The following is an 18,095-nucleotide window of genomic DNA, read 5'->3' on the forward strand; positions in this document are numbered from 1 at the left end:
TCCAGTGATCCCCACAAAGGACAGAGGAGGAACGTTTCCATTTCACTCATAACAATAATTCTTGCTAACATTTGTGGACTCAGGGCTAGCACCTTTGCTTTCAACTCTTCCTCCCAGAGTAGGGATTCATAGCCCATTTTTCTGACGGGAAAGTTGCATAGCCAAGTGCCCCTAAGGATAGATCTTCCCTACAAATGTGCACTGAGCCAAGTCTGCCCAGGGTCTGGGGTGGAGAGGAGGGGCCCCTATGATCTTCCATCTGGAGATGGTTAATTCTGGTCTCTGTCTCCTCTGGAGGCAGTGCGGAGGGGGACAGCTAGCCAGGTGCTCACCCTTATAGAGGTAGGGACACATGGGTGAGGAAGGATGTAGGACAAAACAGGAAGGATCTCAGGAACAGCTAGCCGGGCCTGAGGGAATGACAGAGCAGGAGACCTGAGTGCCCTATGTCCAGACCTGGTGTCTAGACAAGACTCTGAGGGCTCCTTAGAGACAGGGCCACCAGGTTGTAGCTGGGTCTCATGGGTGGAGTCTAAGATCCACTCAAAAGGTCAGTACTGGCTGAAAGCAAAAGGCAGGTGAAGAGGTGACCTGGCCACACAGGGATGGCTACTAGGTGTCCACTGGGTATTCTAGATGTCACCCAGCAGTCCATCTCAGGCTAACCTCAAGCTGGACCCTGTCTTAACTAAGAAGTATCTGCTCAAGTCCTGACCAGCTCTGTGGTGCCAAGTGGCCTACTGTTGTCTAGGCCTTAGTTTCTTCATCTGTGGCACAGAGAGATTGGACTGGTGCTTCTTAGGATCTGCCCAGCATGCATGGTGAGGCTGGGATCAAAATAGGGGACAGGGAATGGCCAAGGAGCAGTTCTTGGGAGCCTGGCCTGCTCCAGGATCACAGCCATGGCCTGGAGGCTAGGTCTTTGTAGCCACATCCCTGGCTTCTTGTTCTGGTCCCCAGGGAACAGAAGCAGAGGATATGGCTCCTGACCCTCCCCTCCTTCCTACTGATAGGTCCTTGAGAAGGGGAACTGGTTTTGTTCTCAAGAGCAATTGCATGATGTCACTCAGCCTGTTAGGAAAATGTCTGTCCTGGCCCAGGGCCTGCCACATGTTTGGCAAGTGGGCTCCTTCCATCAGCCCAGGCCTCTACATGTTCAACTAAGAAATAGGGTTGCTGGCCTCTGTCTTTGACCAGTACCCATTCTCTGGCCTTATTCCCTCCTCTGCATGGACCGGAGGCACTGGGAAAACAGGACACAGCCAGCAACTGCAGGTGGCTGGAAAGTCCCTCCCACCTCTTCCCAGGTAGGCATCCCGTCTGTGTCTCTGGGGCACTGGTTGGGCCCAAGGATCCGAGGGCCACCTGCAGGTGAGCTGAGGGCTTCACAGTAATCCCTGGCATAGCCTGGATACTAGGAAACCCACTGGATTCCAGGCCCTTCTCAGAATTTAGCCTTCTTGTCTGCGAAGAACAGCCTCCGGAGCTTGTCAGGCTGCAATAAAGGAGAAGATGCTGGCACCTGGGGTCTCTGAACAGGGGAGGAAAGACCCTGGCTTAGAGACCCATCAGCATTGGCCTGGGGTTGGGGGTCCAAGCCCAGGAAATGGGGCCAAATTGGAATATTGATGATTGCTCCCACAAGCCTCTCTCAGTGCCTGAAACTCAGTTTGGGCAGAAGGATTCACCTGCCTCTGGTTAAGAAGAGGGAAGAGGAAGGAGTACCAAAAAAAAAAAGTGGAAAATAAAGCTCAGCTTACTCCCTGAGTGCTCAACCCCAAGTTCTGCACCCCAGCTAGGGCCCTGACTCTGCATTCGTGAGGCAGAATCGGGGAAGAGTTGACCCAGGGCCACTGGTTTAGGAGAAGACACAGGACAACAGCCAGCAGACATGGGATGTGCCTTCTGAGGTCCTTAAAGGACTGCCCACTGACTGGCCCAGGAGGGTCAGGACCTCAGAGGTTGTTGTGTGGGGGGACGTGGGCTCAGCCTACCCTGAGGGAGTTGCTGGAGAGGTTCCCTGAAGGCCTTTCACCTAAGATCTCAGGGTGTCTAGGGTTTCTATTGCCTGAGTCTGAGGCCATGCCCACAGGCAGGGGACTCTGTGATCCCACTGTTGCCAGGTATAGGCAGAGTGCAGCCAGAGCTGAGGGCACAGGAGGCCTCCTTTGCTTCCCTGGGAACCCTGGGCTAGCCCCACCCCAACTGCTTCCCTCTGCTCTCCAGATCCCCAAGTTTTCCTCTTCTTCCTTATTAGAAACCCTCAGAATTAACAGCCCTATTCGCCAAGAGCTTTCTCTGTGCTGTGTCCAGAGCGCAAGAGGATGTGTAGCACTATCCTTGGGCAGCTGCTGCTGGACACAACCAGAGGGTCTGCCCATTATTTTACAGAGCAGGAAACAAAGGTCCTGCCTGGATAGGGTTGCCAAATAATATATAATGCCCAGTTACATTTGAATTCAGATAAATAGGGAATAATTGCAGTTACTTGAGACATTTTTTTAAAAAATATTTATTGTTTATCTGAAATTCAAATTTACTTATATGCTCTATATTTTATCATGCTGAATCTGGCAATCTTAGTTGCCAGGGAAGTTGTCTTGCCCAAAGTTACAAAACTGGGAGTGGCTCAACCATAATTAGAGCTAAGGGGCCCTTCTTCATTTCTCAGAGCTCCAAGGCCCCTGCAGTGGCTGAGAGAGGGCCAGAGAGCCTGGTCTGCTGCAGAGAAAGCTCTTAGATGGGCTTGAAGGCCCCATCTAACACTCAAATCAAGCAGCTGCTTTTCTTAGTACTATCTCCACCAGGTGGATGTCAGGGCTAGAAAATTGTGGGCAATGGAAGTGTCCTGACCTGCCAGTGCCTAAAAGTTTCAGGTCCCCTTACTATCACCAGGTGTTCCCTAAGATCAGGTAGCCTCCCATCCCACCCATAGAGCTCACCTTGTGTGTTCGTCCAGACTCCTTGCTCTTGGCAGCTGGGATTTGCTCATAGGTGTTCCCAGGCTCTGGGAGCTCTGGGGTCCCCAAGATCTTCTCATAGCCACAGTCTGCAGGCCTTGACAGTTTGCTATATGTGGGACTGGCCCCAAGATGTGGAGGCCTGGCTGGGCCACTCCAACAAGCTGGAATCTGCTCATAAGGACTGCCTCCTTGGTCTGCTGTCCCAACAAGCTCATAGGAATCTGCAGAGCTGCCCTGGGAGCAGGACTGAGCCTCGGGACCTTGTTTCAGAAACCCCTGCCTCCAGGTAGCAGCCCGAGATCCCAGGGCCTCAGAACTGGGGGCCAGGAGAAACCCCCAGGACGTGGAAGACATTGTAGAGCCCTGGTCGGGGCTCACCCCAGAGAGGGCAGGCCCTGGGCCATCAGGTCTATTCTGGTCTCCATCTGAAGGTCTCTTCAGAACCTCCCTGCCTAGGGAGCAGGCCTGGCTGCTAGCTGGAATTGACCCATGCCTGCTGGATGCTTCTGTGCCCAGGCCTAGACGTGCCTGGTTCATCTTCTTCAGGTCTGCGTAGATGATGTCACTGGGGCCTGAAAAAGACTCGTCCAGGAGGGAGGTACTCCTCTCAGGGAGGGGGGGTACCCTGATGGGGGTCTGGGGAGAGAGGGACAGAGAACCTCTTAAAGGGTACCCCATTGCTAGGATGCCCTCAGGTTAACTGGACTCTCTCAGATAAGCTGAGGCCCCTGTCTTGGCCTCAGTTTACCTGTTACATACCAGGGTTAGGATATGACATTCAGGGTCCCTGCCAGCTCTTGTGCTCAAGGAATATAATCTTTACCTTGACATTTAAGGCCTTTGGCCACCAGCTCAACTCCTTACTCAAGCTTAGTCTTCCCCGTCCCTTCTGCCTCCAGTGTGGTCCACTGGTCCCTCAGAACCCCTGAGCCCACTTACTTACTGCTGTCCCCATCAGAGTTGCCTACCCTAATTCTATCACTGGTGTATCCTTTCAGCAAATACTTAGTGAGTACCAGCTATGCCGGCCAGTCTTGGGCACTAAGGGCTCAGTGGCAAGCAAGATCAGCCCTTGGGAGCCTATGTTCTAATCTGGACATGGGCAACGCAAGGCTCTATTACATGGTATAAGGGAACTTTATATACTGTATGCTACTACTTGATCACAGTATAATGTGGTGTCACATCACAATCAATACTGTGAAGAGCAAAGTTAGAATGGCAGGTGGGAAAGAAAGGGTTTTTTTCCATATAAGTGGACCTTACTAGGAAGGGACATTTAAAGAGAATGAAGTGCAGTGAGAGTGTGAGCCATACTAAGGTCTGATGTATAGCGATGGAAATCTGAGTCCCTCCCATGGGGTGCTGTGAAGTAAGAAGTATTGGCCACAGACACCCCACTCTATAGTTTACTAAGGGATTTTAGGTATTTCATACCAATTCTCTCAGTCTAGTCTCACAAGAACTTCAGGAATGGTAAACGGAGATTTAGAGAGATTGCATAATTTGCCCAGAGTCATACAGTGAGAAAACAGCCAAGACCAGGCTTGAAACAAACCCCACTGGCAGGGGCAGGCCCTGGCATGGGTGAACCCCTGGCTGGTTCCAAGCTGCGCCTGCCTCTCTCCCAGACTGGTGTCCCCCCTCCACAGCTGAAAGGACTGCCAGCATGGCCTCTCAAGGCCTGACTGTGACGTGACACCCACATTGCTGGTCTAGAGGTCCTCACCCTGGACGGCCCAGAATCCTCCTCACCTCCGTGCTTTCCTCCTTGGAGGGGTTCCAGGGACTCACATCCAGGCTCTTCTTTGTGTGGAGGAAGGAGACCTGGGGCTTTGCAGAGGGGGAGGGGCTGGCAGCCTTGTCGGGGACCACTGTGGGGGATGCGGGTGGATTTTCCAGGTTGGTCTGGTGGAGGCCCAGGGTGATAGCATCATACAGATCATTGTCCTCTGGCTGGGGGCAGTGGGAACACAGCAGGCCCGTGGTCACATACTCCCTGCCAGCCTCGACTGAAACATTCCCACCAGATTCCTGACCTCAGATACAATTTTGCCACACTCTCCCCTTTTCGGATAGGGACCATAACCCCACATCGAGTGCCCCTGGATGGCAGTAAATAGGGAAGGTGAGAAAAGGCATGTGTCCAAGTGATGGACGCCCATACCTGGGCACCCAGCCCCTCCACCCTCACCCCGGAAGAAGGGTGCTTACCCGGGGGCAGGCAGCAGCCAAGGTCTCCCCAAAGGGCTCAAGCTGCACTTCCTGGTAATGGCGCACCAGCTCCGCCAGGGTGCTGTGGCTGAGGGTGTCACCAGAGATGAGGTAGCGACGGTTTCGGAGCTGGTTGATAACAAAATGCCGGCAGCGATCGCTGCCCCTGCACACAAACACGGGTGGTCTGGGCTGCTGGCCAGAGGCATCCTGGCCTTGGCCTGGGGTCTGAACTCCAGGCCTGGGTACAGGAGAGGGGCTCCAGCTATCTGTCCAGTGCAAACCTGACCTGGGGCCACCCTTTGGCCTTGGAGCCAGGGAGTGTTCCTCAGGGAGCTGGGAAGAGGTTTCCAAACCTGAGGACCTGGGAAGTGCCTAAGCTCTTCTGGTGGAGTCAAGGAGGTCAGGGTCAGGACTAGGTAGGGCAGGTCCTTGGTGCAAATTTAAAGGGGCAACAAAATAATCATTGGGAGAACAAATAATGCAATATTTTTTTTTCTCCTGATACCAGGGATTGAACTCAGGGGCACTCAACCACTGGGCCACATCCCCAGCCCTCTTTTGTATTTTATTTAGAGACAGGGTCTCACTGAGTTACTTAGCACTTCACTTTTGCTGAAGCTGGCTTTGAACTCGAGATCCTCCTGCCTCAGCCTCCTGAGCCGCTGAGATGACAGGTATGTGCCACTATGCCCGGCCAAATAATGCAATATTTTAGATCAAAATGAATGCAAAACTCCATAATGAACAAAATACCAACATTTTAAATAAATGTCAACCTTACACCATTACAACTCAGCCTCACCCTAACTGAAACCATGAGGTTTCATTTCCCACCACCCCCTTCAGCCTAAAGTGTCCCATCCTCATCATTTTCCTTTTATATGGAAGAATAACTGACAGTGAAGTGTACATATCACAAATGCACAGCTGAATGAATTTCCATATAGGTACACACCCATGCAACTGCCATGTAGATGGAGGTAGAAAAACTCTTCAGCCCCTAGAAGGCTGCCTTGGGCACCTCCCTATCACTGCCCCCAAAGCAGCCACTGTGTTAACCCTACCACCACGATTCATTTTGCCCTTTATGGAGCTTCATAAATGAAATTATACAAAATTTCTATTGTGTCTAACTTCTTTCACTCAATATTATATTTGGGGGAGGTTATTCATGTCTGTGATGAATTAGTCCCCACCCCATTTATGTGCAGTTTTTCATCTAATGAAAAATCCACAATCTACTTATTGTGTTGATGGACATTTCAGTTATATCTGGATCTGGGCTGTTATAAATACAGCTGCTGTGAACATTCTCATTCGTGTCTTTGGAGAATATATCTACTCATTTCTGTTGAGACTATACCAAGGAATCAATAGGTCAAGGGTACACCTGAATCTAGCTGTGCCAAATTGTTTTCTAACACTGTTGCCAAGTATGAAGAGCGCCAGGTACTCTGCATTGTCACCAGTCATTGGGTATCATCTGTCCCTCCAATTTAGCCACTCTGTGGTTTTGTTTTCCCAATAACTAATGATACTGAACATTTTTTCATGTATTTTGGGGCTTTGGGATATTTCTTTTTGAAGTGCCTATTCAAGTCTTTTCTTTAATATATTGAATTGTTTTGGTTTTGCCCCATTTACATACTCCAGATGAGTCCTTTGTTACCTATATGTATTTCCCCAAGACTGTGCCTTTCCTTCCCTGATAATCTTTTGATTGTCAGAAATTCTTAATTTTAAGGGGATCAAGTTTCTCCATCTTTTTAAAAAAATGTTTAGTGCTTTTTGAGTTCTGTTTAATCTTTGCTTATCCCATTTTCAAAGGCATTTTAATATACTTGTGAGAAAAGTTTCCTGTTTTCATCTGGAAACATTGTTTTGCTTTTCTCTTTTGGATCTTTGATCTGTCTAGAATTAGTTAATTTTTGGACATGGAGGGAGATAGGCGTCATTTTTTTTTCCATTTGTCTATCCCATCACTCCCATACTAATTATTGAAAAAACAGGAATTGCAGTGGTGCCTCTGTTGTAAATCAGGTAACCAAACATGGCACACTCTCTGCATGTTCTTCTGTCCCACGTGTCTATCTGTACTTTTTTGAGCAGCCCCTTTTATCTCTTTTATAAGTTGGAATTCTGCCTAAGATCTCATTTGGAGGAAAAAACTCAAAACAAAACAACAACAACAACAAAAAAAAAAATACCAGATGCAGAAAAGACACTTGGAAACTGCTGACTTATATTTCAAAGTGCCTAGCATAGTGTCCTGCACATAGCTAAAAAATAACTATTTTAACAATGACTAACATTTCTTTAATCCTTATTATATCCCATGCACTATGCCAAGTACTTTTAAATGCATCAGTTTCTTGAGCACTTTTAACAATTCTTTGAAATAAGTAGGAAAACATTCCCATTTTTACAGATAAGACGAGAGAAACACAGAAGCAAAGAGACTCAAGATTAGGATTTGAACTAGGGGTGTCTGGGTGTGTGATAATTTGGAATCAGAATCTGAGGCATTTGAAGTTTGTCCTCCAGCCCTGACCGCCTTCCCTGCCTAAAGAGCCTTTTCCCTCCTCTGCCTTTCTCAGCTCAACCTACTCTCAGGTCAGGATCCAGTGTCACCATCAATGACTTTGTCCTCGTCCCTTGCATCTTCCTTTCTATCACCAGAGCCCTACCCTAACCCAGACCTCAAGCATCCCACATACAGCCAGTAGCACAGGTCCTCACTCACTGTCCCGACGCCTCCAGAGAGACAAAATGGGCATCTGCCCAGATCACCCCTCTTGGTCTACAGAAGTTTCTTTTTTTCTTTCTTCTCTTTTTCTTTTTCTTTTCTTTTCTTTTCTTTTTTTTCTTTTTTTTTTTTTTTTTTTTTTTGTATCAGGGATTAATCCTAGGGGAACTTAACCACTAAGCCACATCCCCAGCCCTTTTTAGTTTTTATTTAAAGACAGGATCTTACTAAGTCCTTAGGGCCTCCATAAGTTGCGGAGACTGGTCTAGAACTTTTCATCTTCCTAGCTCAACCCTCAAGCTGCTGGGATTACAGGTGTGCACCACCACTCCCAGCTTCAAGGCTGTCTTGAGATGCCCCTTCCCTCCTCTCTGGGTGTTCCTCCAAAGAAACCACGAGCCCTGCTGTATCTAGCCCACAACACCCCGTTCTTTGCCTAGCAAATTGCTGTTCCTCCTCCTATTCTGGGCTCAAAGCTCCCCTCTGGAAGGCCTTCCCCAGCATCCCTTTGGGAGAATGTGCTCACTTGGCCCTGCTCCCCATTGAAGGCTGTGGCTAGTGCTGCTCAGAAAGTGTCTATTGAGTATGTGATGGATGAACAAGGGAGTAAGGGACACGGGGCTCAGGGGAAGTCAAGCAGTGGGGGCTGCTGGACCCACACTATGCTGATCTGTAAGGCTGGTTCTGAGAGCCTGAGCCTGCCTTCCCCTCTTACCTGTAGGACAAGATGTAGCCGGCAGCCCTGTCACTGAGGCGGATGAGGAAGGAACCGAGAGCTTTGTCCCTGAGTAGCTGCTCCGTCTGCCTGGGCAGAGGACATGCCATTAGCTGGGGCTCCTTCCCTAATGGCAGCCTAAGCAGCCTGACTCAGAGTCCTGCCTCAGAGTCCCTGAGGGATACACCCTTGGGCACCAGACCCAGGGCACAGACAGTCCTTCAGCCCTTGATAGAGGACACCCTTGGGTCTTTGACTGGGTCTGCAGACTCTCAGGGCTGCCTGTGGTCTGTCTTTGCTTAATTGAGCAAATTCAAGACTCAATCTGAGACTGGATCAAGGTCCTGAGGCCACAAGGACCTCCCTCCTCCCTACTGCAGCCTCACCAGCAGGCATACTAGCTGCAACTCCAACCACACACTGTCCACCTGATGGTTGTGGATCAAGGACAGATCCATACAGCTGGAGATTATTAGGTTGGGGGGATCCCCCCCTCAGGACCACTGTGTACAGTGGTGTGAGATGTGCACTACATAAAAGTTTCTGCAGGGAGAAGCCTCAAGCCTGGTCACAATAGCAGCTCACAGGGACTCACCACTCACCCCCCCCCCCACTTGTCCCCAAAAGCCCCAGGCAGCTACAGATATTTCTACATGGTGCCAAGTATTTTGGAGGCATGATGGAAAATTCCAGCTGTTTTCTGGTTTGGCAGTACATCGACCCAATATTCCCTTACTCACTTTCTCATCAAGTACTTAACCAAGGGCCTGCTCTATTCAGGACCAGCTACATAATATGCAGGGCCCAATGCCAAACGAACTCGCTGGGCCCTTTGTTCAAAAATTATTAAGAATTTTAAGATAGTGACAGGAGATCATTGAAGAGAGTGGGGGTCTCTCTTGAGTACAAGGCCCTGTGCAGTTGTACAAGTTGATGCCATAAAGCTGGCCTGGCTCTATGCCAGGATGTACCAGGACCTGGTGACTGGTCAAACGTCTTATGCCTTCATCTGATGCTTTGGCTACTTGGAGATACAGCCCAATTGGAAGACCAACCCCCACATCTTGGCATTTATTCCTAAGGTAACAGTGCACCAGAGTTTGCCTAGGATATCCCATTTGTGACAAATTCTCCTAGCTTAGTTACCAATAGTGCCAAGTTTGAGTGACAAATGATATAGTCCCCTAGCCATCCAACCAGTTATTCAAAGCTGGTCTGAGTGTGTTCTGCTCCTGCCTGGCTCTCTTTCAGCCCCAGCAATCCTAGACCTGAGTGATGGCCAATCCCCCTCCCCCATAGCCTCTCCCTCTGCCACAGAATCAGCCACCAGAGGGTGGAGTGGTCCTTAGTCTGTTCCCCCATTCTTCTCCTCCACTAGGGTCCCTGCCTAGCACAGGGAGAGGGCAGGAACCAAAGATTCCTGAATTTTCAGGCCACAAGAGGCTGTGGGCTGTGTGACCATGTGGACAGGGGCAATCTTACTTGCGGGTGATGAATCCATGAAACCAGGGGGGCAGGGCCCCATTCTGCAGGATGAAGGGGGCTTGGGTCTCCATGAACCATTTCATGGCCAGTTCCTGGAGCTCAGCCAGGGCCTGGCTGTCCCTTGTCTCCTCAGTCTCCCTCCCCAGGCTGAGCTGCTTCAGGCTTCCCTCCATCCTGGCAAGCACCAAAGCCACAGCAAGGCCGGCTCAGTCTGTGGGCCTCTATATCTGCCTGTGCTCTGGCTCATTTGCCTGAGCTCCCAACCTCCCACAGTGCACAGGAGCCCCATTGTCACCTCTGGGCGGTGGCTGGCTCTTCTCTCTGATGCTTTGGGACAGGGCACCTTGGCTGGCTGGAGTCACAGTGCGGAGGGCCACAGTAGCAGCCCAAGATGGGTAGGGGCAGTTTCCTGGCCAGCAGATGAGCTGCCTCACCTGGTTTGGCCTTTTCCCCCTGAACCTCCAGTCTTTGTCACAGCTAAAGATCAGACCCTGGCTGAAGTCCACAGCACTGCCCCTGTTAACAAACCAGTGGATTTAAACTCTACATATCTTTTCCTTGTGGATACCATTTGTATTTTGGTGGGGGAAGTTCTGAACCGATTATTTCTTCCTTCCACTCAAAATCTATTGATTGCCTACCATATGCCATGTGAATCTGGGCCCTGGGAATAAAGCAACAAACCACACAACACTCTGCTTATGGATGTACAGTCTAAGCATTCCAAGACAAAGGGAGAGGGAAACACCAGAGAGCACATGGGCCACACTTCTTAGGCAGAGGGTCCCTGGATGCAGTCAGCCTTGCCCAGGAGGCGACAGTGAAGGAGGAAGAGCTGCTATTACCAGCAAAGGGAAAACCATGAGACTACATTGCTACAGATTGCGAGGAACGATGGGGAGCTCATGTGGCTGTAACAAACTTGGCATAGCTGGGTCCCCAGAAGGGCTAGACTAGGCCTTGGACAGGAAGTTTTGGATCAGTATAGAGCCATATGGGACCTTTGCTCATGTGAATATTCCTGATCCCTAATGTGCTTCTGAGTTTCACAGCAAAAATTCAGGCTAGGTGGACATGGAGACAGGAGATGTTGCAATCAGTCAGCCCCAAGACCTGGGTTAGAATCCTGCTTCCATCACACACCTGACATGGGAATTACTAAGTTGTTGCAGATACCTCAATGTACTCATGATGGGAATAATAAGCACTTTCTAGACTCTGGGGTCACTATGAGGACTAGAAGAGAGCATAATGGTAAAGAATAAAGAAACATTTACATAAATTCAAAAAAGGCAGAATGAATCAAAGGTGATAGCAGTCAGGATAGTAGTTATCTTGGGGACGTAATGACTGGGAAGGGGGCAAGGAGCTGCTGAGTGCTGATCAGGTTCTGTTTTTGCATCTGGTTGGTCATTAGATGACTATGTTCACTGTATGAAAATTCACAGAGATGGGCACTCACAATGTATATTTTTCTATGTTCATGTTCTGCTTCAATGAAACAGTTAAAAGAAGGTGCTAAAACCACATTTCCATGGTTCAAATTCTACCTTACTAACTACATGACCCTTGATCAAATGTCATAAGTTTTCTGGTTTCAGTATCTTAATTTTTGAAATGAGGAGAATCATATGACCTGTGCATTCGTATTTCTTCTATTGTTATAAATTAAAGGCCTGAAGCTGTATACTTTAAAGAAGTTTCTTTAGCTCACAGTTTTGGAGACTGAAAGTCCAAGATTGGGCTGACCCATCTATTTAGACTCTGGCAAGGCCTTCTTGGCTACAGCGATCACATCATGGCAGAAGGCATCATGGTGGGGAAGTGGGCAAGAGGGAGCCATTGCATGGTGAGACAGAAAGCCAGGGACCAGGCTCACTCTTTCATAACAACCCACTCTCACAGGATTAACTGGCCTATGAGAACTACTTTAATATCTTCCCAGAGTAGTGCCCACCAATGACCTACCCATCTCCCACCTTTTAAAGGTTCCATCACCTCCCAACATTGCCACACTAAGGACCAAGCTTCAAACACATCAATCCTTGTGAGACAAACCATAGCAACCTGTTGTTAGAAAGGTTAAATGAGTTAAGTCATTTAAACAGTGTTTGCAATAATGCAAGCAATTAGGATTAGCCACTGCTTATGATGATGATGAGGAGGAGGAGGAGGAGAAGGATATAAATATTCTAAAATATGTAGAGTGCACCCTGTTGGAACCTATCATTATTCTTATTATTACAACTTCATCATGGGTCAACTCAAATCAAGATAAAAATGTGTGTGATGCATACAGTTTAGAGGAAAGACCAGGACATGAGGCAAACCTGGGCAGCTGCCCCTGCCTCTGAGCCATGTTTTCCACATCTGTAAAAAGGATAATTATTTTTACCACACACAGCATGGGATGCAATACTGCAAGTAACACTCTTCACACAGGGGCAGGCACCTAGGCACATTGCAAGTGTTCTCAGAGGGCTGGCTCCCAGGAACATCACTTTGACAAACAATAGATTTCCAAACTTGATAATTTGACAATTTTAGGGAGGCATCAGAAGCAAACCATCATTCATGTTCTTGCTAATTGATATCTCTTGCCACACACAAGACAGTGCTACCATGGTGTCAGAATGGAAATCCCAGGCTGGCAAGTTCTGGAATTCTCTAAAATGCAAAGTAGGGAGGAGGGAGATTGTATCTTTATTTTCCCTAATCTCTAACTGAAACTCAGCATTTCCTTCCCTTGGAAGAAATAAACCACATTAATGTTAGCAGCACCTGTTACTTTGTCAGCAACAGAAATACAGATATTTGCATATTACATTACAGCTGTTGCAGACAGATATCTTTTTTGTTCATCATTACCTCAAAATTATAGCAATTTGATGTAATGATGGATTGTGTTCCTTAACACATCAATAAAGAAGCACAAAGGGTTACTACATCAAGAATATTTTGATAAACCCTATTTTCACATAATATATTTTCATTGTCCCTCTAGGTATTGTATTTTGTGCATTAAAAAAAAAAACTATTCTGGGGTTGGAGTTGTGGCTCAGTGGTACAACATTTGCCTATCATGTGTGAGGCACTGAGTTTGATTCTCAGTACCACATATAAATAAATAAAATAAAAGTCCATTTACAACTTAAAAATGTTTTTCAAAGATAGATTCTGGGGCTGCAGTTGTAGCTCAGTGGTAGAATGCTCACCTGTACTTGTAAGGCACTGGGTTCAATCCTCAGCACCACATAAAAATACAATAAAACAAAGGTATTATGTTAACCTACAACTAAAAAAAAAATCTATTCTGAGCTGAGAATGTTGGCACATGCCTGTAAATCCCAGCTCGGGAGGCTGAGGCTGAGGATGGCAAATTCAAGACTAGCCTGGGCAACTTAGCTAGATTCTGTCTCAAAAAAGCTCAGTGGTCGGGCTGGGGATGTGGCTCAAGCGGTAGCGCGCTCGCCTGGCATGCGTGCGGCCCGGGTTCGATCCTCAGCACCACATACCAACAAAGATGTCCACCGAGAACTAAAAAATAAATATTAAAAATTCTCTCTCTCTCTCTCTCTCTCTCTCTCTCTCTCTCTCTCTCCTCTCTCTCCTCTCTCACTCTCTTTAAAAAAAAAAAAAAAAAAAGCTCAGTGGTGGAGTGCCCCTGGATTCAATCCCCAGTTCTGCAAAAAGCAACAATAACAACAACAATCTATTCTGTGCTTACTAGCTATGTGACCCACCGGCTTCAACAGATTTCAAAGAGGTCCATAGCACAAAAGAGGCTGAGATGGGGGGCGGGGTCCAACTCAGAGTTGGTTCACTGCCAAAGTGAGATCCTGGAAGTATTCAAATACAAAGAAATGTGCTTCTATAATTTTCCATGAGGTATTCTCTCTCCACCTCCCAATTAGGCTGGATACTTTTATGGGAAGAACCTGGTCATTTTCATAAGAGACAATGGCTTTGTGTACAAAAGGACACAGAACCCAGGATGGCTGTGGGCCAGGCAAATAAGGGGGAGTCTATATTTATACTCCAAGGAATTGTGGAGCTGAGGGGGGTGGAGGCCCAGGTTTGAGGGGAATTGGAAGCTCCATGAAGAACTAGGGGTAGAAATAGATTGTCGTGGACAACACTCTGCATTCCATTGTTTAGTTCATTACACATGGGCAGCTACTGGTGCTAGACCCTGGGCACAGAGAGGGTGCTGGAATAGCCCTACCCACCTCCTCCTGGGGCCCAGAGGTGTAGGAAGAAGGATTAAGAGGCTTCAGGCTCTAGATCAGACTAATGGAATCCTAACTCCCCATTTGCTGGCTCTGCAGCTTATATTTATCTCCATTTCCTCATCTATAAAAATGGGGGAGAAATGAAGCACCTACCTGGAAGGATTTGGTGATTCAGTGAGCTGATGCATGCAGTTCTGTGGCTGGGAGGCACAGCTGCACATGCTGGCCTCATGATTCACACACAGCTTCATGTCATCCCCCCACTTGGGAAGTCCCCAGAATTTGATGTACTTGTCCTGTCTTAGTTCTTCCCTGTCTTGGGTTCTTCTCTCTTGAGTATCTGCTTTTTTTAGAAGACAAACAGATGGCAGTGAATTATCCAACGAATTACTCTCTCCTAAAGGCATTCAGCCTGGCTTGTTTTCTTGGGAAACAGGCCTGAGGCATCCCTGGAAAGATGCTCAGAGGGAGTGTCTCTCCAGCCCAGTGTGGACAACCCCAACACTCTCTTGCTTCTCCTTTCTCGAGCCCATGCAGGGTGACCATGTTCATGATCCAGTGCTGCTGGCAGCTAGCCTCTTGGGTGAAATGCCAAAGTGGACTTTTCAGCAAATACTAGTCATGTGCTTATTTTAATGCATGGACACTTTTTTTTATCCTTAGCTGTTTTTAGTAGGTCTGAATTTGTTCCGTAAACCTGAACAGTGGAGAATGAATGATTCCACCTTCTTTATCTCTGCTTCATTCTCCACCCTATTGTGTCTAGAACAGTGTTTGGCACGGGTAGATGTTCAGTAGTTTTATTTAAATTATTATTTGAATAGATGATACATCCACATGGGTTTTTTAAATATTTATTTTTAGTTGTAGTTGGACACAATACCTTATATATTTGTTTTTATGTGGTGCTGAGGATCCAACCCAAGGCTTCACATGTGCTAGTCGAGCATTTTACCGCTGAGCCACAACCCCAGCCCCCACATGGTTTTTAAAAATATAAAATATAAAAAAGTATCTGTAAAAATATTTTTCTTCAAGTATTAACTCATTCCTGATCCTGGGTCTTTCCCACAGACCCTGTGTCTTTGTTACTTGTTTCTGGATTGTTCTTCCTGGTTTTGTTTTGTTATATTTTTTAGTGTATATCCAAATAAATAAATATTTTCCTATTCTCCCTCACTCTTTTTTTCTTTTCTTTCTTTCTTTTTTTTTTTTTTTTTTGAGACAACGTCTTAGTATTTATCCTAGGCTGTCCCCAAACTCCTAGGATCAAGCAATCCTCCTGCCTTGGCCTTCCAAGTAGCTGGGACTACAGGTACATGCCACTGTGCCTGGCTTTTTTTCCTTTTTCCCACATGAAATGTAGAATACTGTACAATGTTCTGCACCTTGCCTTGTAAAAAAAAAATTAACACATCTCAGAGCTCCTTCCAAAAAAGTACACAGAGGAGTGCCATACTTATTTCTATAACTACATAGTATTCTATTATATGCATGCATTTTAATTTTTGTAACAAGTCCCCCACTCATGATTACTTGGGTTGTTTCCAATCTTTTTTATTTCCAAAAATGCAACCATGGATAACTTTATATACACATGATTAAGCATAGAGCAAGTGCATCTATAAAGCACATTCCCAGAAGTGGGATCACTGACTGAAAGAGAATTTGATTTTTTCATTTTGATAGATGTTGCCAAATTGCCTTTTTTAGGGGTTATATTGAGTTGTGCTCACTAAATATTGAATGAATGAATGAATGAATGAATGAATGGATAATAGTATTTTCAAGATCAGTCATTTTGGGAACTCCCAGCACATAAGAAAAAAAAAAGGAAGGGGTCTGGTACTGGTCTTGAAAAATCACCAATTTTATTGTGATCCTTTTCACTCCTCAAGGCCACGGAGGGACTTCCTCTTGTCACTGTTCAAGCATAGCTGCTGGATAGGGAGGGTGGTATCCAGACATATCCCCTTCAGCCATCCTTCCACCAAACACACACAGGATGTTGTGTTTTATTCACAGGACTCGGGCCAGGTATTGAGAACTTTCCAAGGACCCCTAGTAAGGTCTGAGACCTTGAAAAAAAAAAACAGAACAAAACCAGTGGTGGCTCCAAAATTCAAAAGGAGAAAATTATACAATTACAATGCATAAATGTGTAAGTAATTATCCATTCAGTGTCATCTTGTATCATCCTCATTTGGTATTCAGGAAAGTTTCATCATACATAAAAGTGGTTTGGAAGCCAGATGACTTTACCTTGCGGAAGTCTGGCTGGGCACAAATCACCGAGCCGCCACAAAGCACTTGTATTTTCAAACAGGAAACTTTATTGCCCGAACTCCACCAGCACTCCACGCACACTCCCCTCCCCCCCAACTCTCCCCACTCTCTCACAGGCTCCATGCCTCCCCCACTCGGATCTGTGAGAACAAGTGGGCGCCTGAGGCAGCAGGAACCACCCTATTCCCAGAGCCGCCCTATCCCCCCCCAGCCACCCTATTGCGGGACAGCAGGGGTCCATAACATAACCATCACCATCTCAATGGCTTGCTGGCGTCACCTCTCAACCACTCCCTTCTGGCAGAATGCCATGCGTCATCCCTACTCGGCTGTGGCCCTCAACATTACCTTATGAGAATTCTCCATCAAGCCAGAAGACTGCCAAGAAATCATTACCAATTGTAAATTAAATGAATTCCTCAAAGCCAAATAATTTTAAAAGCAAAATCATAAAAGTAATCCTTTCCAAAAAAGCTTAAAGCAAAAACATACATATTTTTCATGTAAAATGTGGCCATGTCATTTAAAAATATAGAGTCAGCCTTGTGTACCGCAGGGCTCCCCATTAGCATATCCAACCAACCACAAGCAGAAAATGCAAAGGAAAAAATTGCATCTGTGCTTAATATGTACAAACTTTGTTTGGTCATTATCCCCTAAACATTGCAGTGTAACAATGATTTACAAAGTGTTCACATCTTATTAGGCATTGTAACTCATCCAGAGATGATTTAATATGATGCACATATGTGAGGTTGCATATAGGTTATATGCAAATACTACACTATTTTATTTAAGGGACATGAGCATCCTCAGCTTTTGGTACTCAATGAGGGCCTTGGAATCAGTCCTCTGGGGATATTTAGGGACACCTGTATTGTTATGTAGTGAAATGAGGACTCCAAAGAACCTACCATGGTATTAAAAACATTGCCACATAAAACTCTCTCTCACCTTGGATGCTCTGGGCCTGTGGGTTCCTGACAACCCAGAGGAGAGGGAAACCATTTCTCAGATCAGAGAGGCACCCCCTGTTGGTGTGCCTCTCCATCACAGCAGCAAGATCAAAATGCAAACTAATTTCTCTATAAGTAATTCAGCTTCACTAGTAATCCTAAGTCTCATATAAAAAGGAAATTTTGCAGAATTGTGTGTTGTTTGCTCACAACAGTGAACAAAAGATGCTCAGTTTTGGGATCAGTTTAGGGCTCACTGGGAAGATCAGGGGTTGAGAACCACACCTTGAGAAACCTTGTTCTACAGTCTCTCGGAGGCCAGGTGGCTGCAGTGTGGCCCTGCTGTGTAGGCCTGGTGTTCCTGGTAGCTTGAATAGCTGGGGCCCCAGGGTTGCCTCTCAGTCCTGTGCCTATTTTCCCTTTCCTCACTTCACAGCTGGGAAAATGGAGGCCCACAGTAAATCTTGAATGGATTTTGAACCTTTACCGTGTGCC

General features: G+C 46.8%; 1 protein-coding gene across 1 annotated transcript; it reads right to left on the reverse strand.

The window, feature by feature from the left end:
• Nucleotides 1–153: 153 nt before the first annotated feature.
• Nucleotides 154–10,299, reverse strand: Sh2d7 (SH2 domain containing 7). The gene is made up of 5 exons (XM_077800151.1): nucleotides 10,124–10,299; nucleotides 8,642–8,731; nucleotides 5,178–5,541; nucleotides 4,719–4,919; nucleotides 154–3,599 (listed from the first exon to the last, which is right to left on the reverse strand). Exons 1-5 carry the CDS (start codon nucleotides 10,297–10,299, stop codon nucleotides 2,889–2,891), a joined length of 1,542 nt encoding a protein of 513 aa, XP_077656277.1. The 3' UTR covers nucleotides 154–2,888.
• Nucleotides 10,300–18,095: the final 7,796 nt, after the last annotated feature.

Source organism: Urocitellus parryii, chromosome 6 (genome assembly GCF_045843805.1).
Source record: "Urocitellus parryii isolate mUroPar1 chromosome 6, mUroPar1.hap1, whole genome shotgun sequence".
Lineage (NCBI taxonomy): Eukaryota > Metazoa > Chordata > Mammalia > Rodentia > Sciuridae > Urocitellus > Urocitellus parryii.